General features: G+C 33.4%; 1 protein-coding gene across 1 annotated transcript; it reads left to right on the forward strand.

Annotated features, from left to right (window-relative positions):
* Window positions 1-2,865: 2,865 nt before the first annotated feature.
* On the forward strand, window positions 2,866-3,234 carry PADG_12502 (uncharacterized protein; the record flags this gene model as incomplete). The annotated part of the gene is made up of 2 exons (XM_010765657.1): window positions 2,866-2,975; window positions 3,045-3,234. 2 exons carry the CDS (start codon window positions 2,866-2,868, stop codon window positions 3,232-3,234), a joined length of 300 nt encoding a protein of 99 aa, XP_010763959.1.
* Between the last annotated feature and the right edge of the window lie 846 nt (window positions 3,235-4,080).

Here is a 4,080-nt window from a genome sequence, read left to right on the forward strand (position 1 = left end):
TATCTCAGAGATACTATATATTGTGCGATGCACTAGTTTATAATAGAAAGCCTAGGCTTCAACATTTTCTCTTGAACTAGCTACTGTACAGACTAGCTATTATACAGACTAGCTACTGTTCTGTTCAAATCAATCATATTCATCTTCTCTGTCAATCTATCTTGTCTTTCAATTGCTGTATCCATCAAATTCTTTTCTTATTTCACCCATAATCTGACTGACTTCTCAAAAGTTTTTTAATATTTAAAAAATTTATTATAAAGAATACTTGACTTGACTGACTTATAAGTAGATTCTCTGTATTTCTATCTTTACTTTTATCTCTATTCTTAGTTTTGTTTCTATATCTATTTTTCAATATCTCAATACACTTCTTATTATACTTCTGTTATTCAGTGCTTGTAAGATTTGAGTTCTTGAACTAGCAGTGTTTGATCATATGCTCTGTATTCTCATAGTAGTAACATTAATATTCATCAAATCATTTAGTGATGGAATTTGCAGCAAATAAGTTGACATGAGTTGTAGTGATAGTGACATGAGTAATCAACTAATTCATCAATTCATTAAAATTTAAATTCTGAATAAAATTTTGTTTGATGGTATAAAAATCATCTAGCTTTATTTTAATAAATTTTTGTTATCAGTCTCTCAGTTCTAGTATAAATAAATCATAATAGATACTCTCAGCTCAATTTTCATCTAAAGATATAAGTTTTATCTTTAGATTTTGAAAAGTTGCAAGATAGATATAAAAATCACTATTTTTGAGCTATAAGTCTCTTTAATTTTTTAGTGATTTGAAGATGTTCTTCTGCATGAGATATAGCATAGTGCTAAGCAAGATTCTTTCATATAGTTACTACTAGAGAGAAATCTTCATTCAGTGATTCTAAAAAATTATATACAGTTGCATTCAAAGATTAAAAAATTCTTGTGTAAAGAAGTTTATTTTTTTTATTTCAAAACTTAATTTTCAGAGAAACTGTGATAGAAGATGTTGTTTATTGTTTGTTAAGAACATTTTTATTTGAATTAAATAAGCATCTGCAAGAATAGAGCTCTTTTATTTCAAATAATTGATTTTAATGAGAATGACTGCATGCTTCTCTTTCAATTTTATCTTTATATTTTTGTAAAATTTATTAACTTTATTTTTGATAAAATTCTTAGTAGTATTTGATAAGAAATCTGAGTTTTTCTCTAGTTTTTATATGAGTTTTTCTATTTGTCTATTCTGTCTTTTCATGTATTTCATATCATTCATATCATATTCATATTACTTTTATTTATATTTATTTCATCTTTTTGATCAGTTTCTTCTTTGGATTCAGAGATAGATCTATCATATTTGTATTCAACTCTATTCATATTGTTACTTGCAGAGATAGTCAATAATTCTGCAGCTTATGTTCTTGAAGATATCTGTTTATCTTCTTTTAATTCAATCTGTTTTCTATAATCAAAGCTTTTAAAATAGTTACTTTTTATCAGATTCTTACTGCAATTTAGCAATACAGTTCTCATAAAATGTTTTATATCTCAGATTAAAGAAGAAGAAGAAATAGAGTATGAAAGTAGTGCAGAAAGCTCTTCAAAAAGAAAAATAAACTATTTAGATCATAACTTGTTGAACATCTGAAGTGATTATATTGATAATCTATCTCAAAAATGCTCTATACTATTATGCAGTGTTAGGCTCAGCGCCCGACCGAGCCCGACCGAGGCTCGGTGCCCGGTTAGACTCGATGTCGGATTAAGCTCAGCGCCCGGTTAGGCCAAATATTCTCACATGATCAAATGACCATGTGGGTGGTTATAACCCAGGCAGGCCCCAGCACCTCTTTCATTCCGTCAAGCTTAGTATTTCATTATATAGCAGTTAGCAATACAGAGAGTTTCCTTCTTATGCAGCTTGCATTCACTCTCTAACATAATACTAAGCTTCATCCTATCTCTTCTACTCAGAATTGAGTAGAACCTGCTCAGTGAGAATCTGACAGCACAACATACAACAGCAATTCATCCCCCTTACTACTCATTAGAGAGATTTAGACCAGGATGACCACCTCAGACTTCCAGCCCTCTGAAAAAATCAAGAGGAACTGATGATATGTTCTAACTAGATCAATCAATCAACCACAGATCTCATTTGAAGAATTCAGACAGATGATTCACTCAGACAAGAATCATGTCTACAAAGAGTTAGCAGCAATCTTTGACAGCATCTTTGATGATGAAAAAACATTGAGAGATACAATCACATGTCTGAGAATGGAATGGAACAATGCCACTGACCAGACCACTGTCAAGCAAAGTTAGATTGATGAGCTAATTGCTGAATGTGATAAACTTAGTCACACTCTGATCTGCATGATAGTCAGCAATCAAGCAGCAAGTCAAGATGTCATCTTCTCTGAGACTATCTGAAGATCTGTCAAGATTAATGACTCAAAACATCTCACTGACAGCAAGAAGTCAAAATTTGAACACTGACTCTTCTGGATGAAGAACAAGCTCTGAGAGAACACTGATCACTACTCTACTGAATGCATGAGAATTGCATACATTGAAAACTGAACTGATGAAGATGCAGCACATCACATTGCACTCTGTATGGAAGAGGACCACCCTGAGTGATATCAGACTGCAGAAAATATATTTAAGCATCTTAAGTTAATATATAAGAATGCTAACAAGCTGCAAAATATCAAGAGTGATTATCACAAGCTGATTATATGCAATGAGAACAATTATTATGAATTTGTCACAAAATTCTTATATCTGGCAGATGAGATCAAGATTGTCAAAGAGAACTACAAGACAGACTTCAATGACAAGCTGTTCTTTGATCTTCAGAGAATGATGACAGTAGTCAATGCAATCATCAATACATATGCTGAGTTTCAGAAGATCTGTGCTCAGGCAGTTCACATCCTCCAGACAATCAATGTCACTCAGAAGTCAAAGAGCTTGTGAGGAAATGAATCTAATATCTTCAAGCAAAACACTCTGTGAGCCTCTAACAGTCAAACTTTCCACAGCATCTCAGCCACAAAATCCTCTACCATAAAGAAAGCTTTGAGTGCTTGTTCAGATATTCAGTGCTACTACTGCAAGAAGAAAGACCACATTGTTAGAAACTGCTCTGCAAAGCAGAAGTCTCAACAGATGATCACTGAGCTCACAGAGAATGACACTTCTGAGCCTTCAGCAGATTTGAAAAAAGAGTGAGTCTGAGAGAAGACTCTATCTCAGACAGCATATTGCAATGAACTTCATAGATGTGCCAAAGAGCAAAAGTGACTGTGATGCCATTCTAGTTATAGTCTGTCAGTTAAGCAAGAAGGCAATTTCAGTTTCTATTATCTATGAAGTTACAGTCTGTGAGCTGATTTGATTATTCATTCAATTCTACTATTTCTATAATGAGGCACCAGACTTGATTGTCTCTGACCACAGCCCTCAGTTCATATCAAACTTCTGAGATGAGTTCACAGAAATTCTAGACATAAAGTTGAAACTCTCAACAGCATATCATGCACAGACAGATGGACAGACAGAGACAACAAATCAGTATATTGTCACACACCTTCACCCATATGTTAATTACTATCAAAATGACTGAGATGAGTGATTACTCATTATAGATCATACTTCTGCAGTCATCTCAAACATCTTCACTGAAATCTCTCTCTTTCTAGCTGCAAATAAATATGAGTCACAAACATCATTTGACTGAAGGCCTCTGTCAAGAGAACTAAGAACAGAGAAGAGGACAAATCAAAGAGATGCTCAAAACTTTGTTAAATAGATGAAAGAGATCTGAGAGTGGACAGACAAGAGTATGAAGACAGCACAGAAACAGATGAAAAGACAGACTGACAGACATCACTGAGAATCTGACTTCACAGTGAGAGATTTTGTCTACTTGACATTGAAATCATACAGAATTGACTGATCAAACTGTAAGCTGACAGCACAGAACACAGACCTCTTCAGAATTCTAAAGAGAGTGGACAATATCTATAGATTGAATCTTCTCACAATCATGAAAATTTATTCAATCTTCTTCTCAGA

The sequence above is a fragment of the Paracoccidioides brasiliensis genome (genome assembly GCF_000150735.1).
Source record: "Paracoccidioides brasiliensis Pb18 unplaced genomic scaffold supercont2.27, whole genome shotgun sequence".
In the NCBI taxonomy this organism is placed as follows: Eukaryota; Fungi; Ascomycota; class Eurotiomycetes; order Onygenales; family Ajellomycetaceae; genus Paracoccidioides; species Paracoccidioides brasiliensis.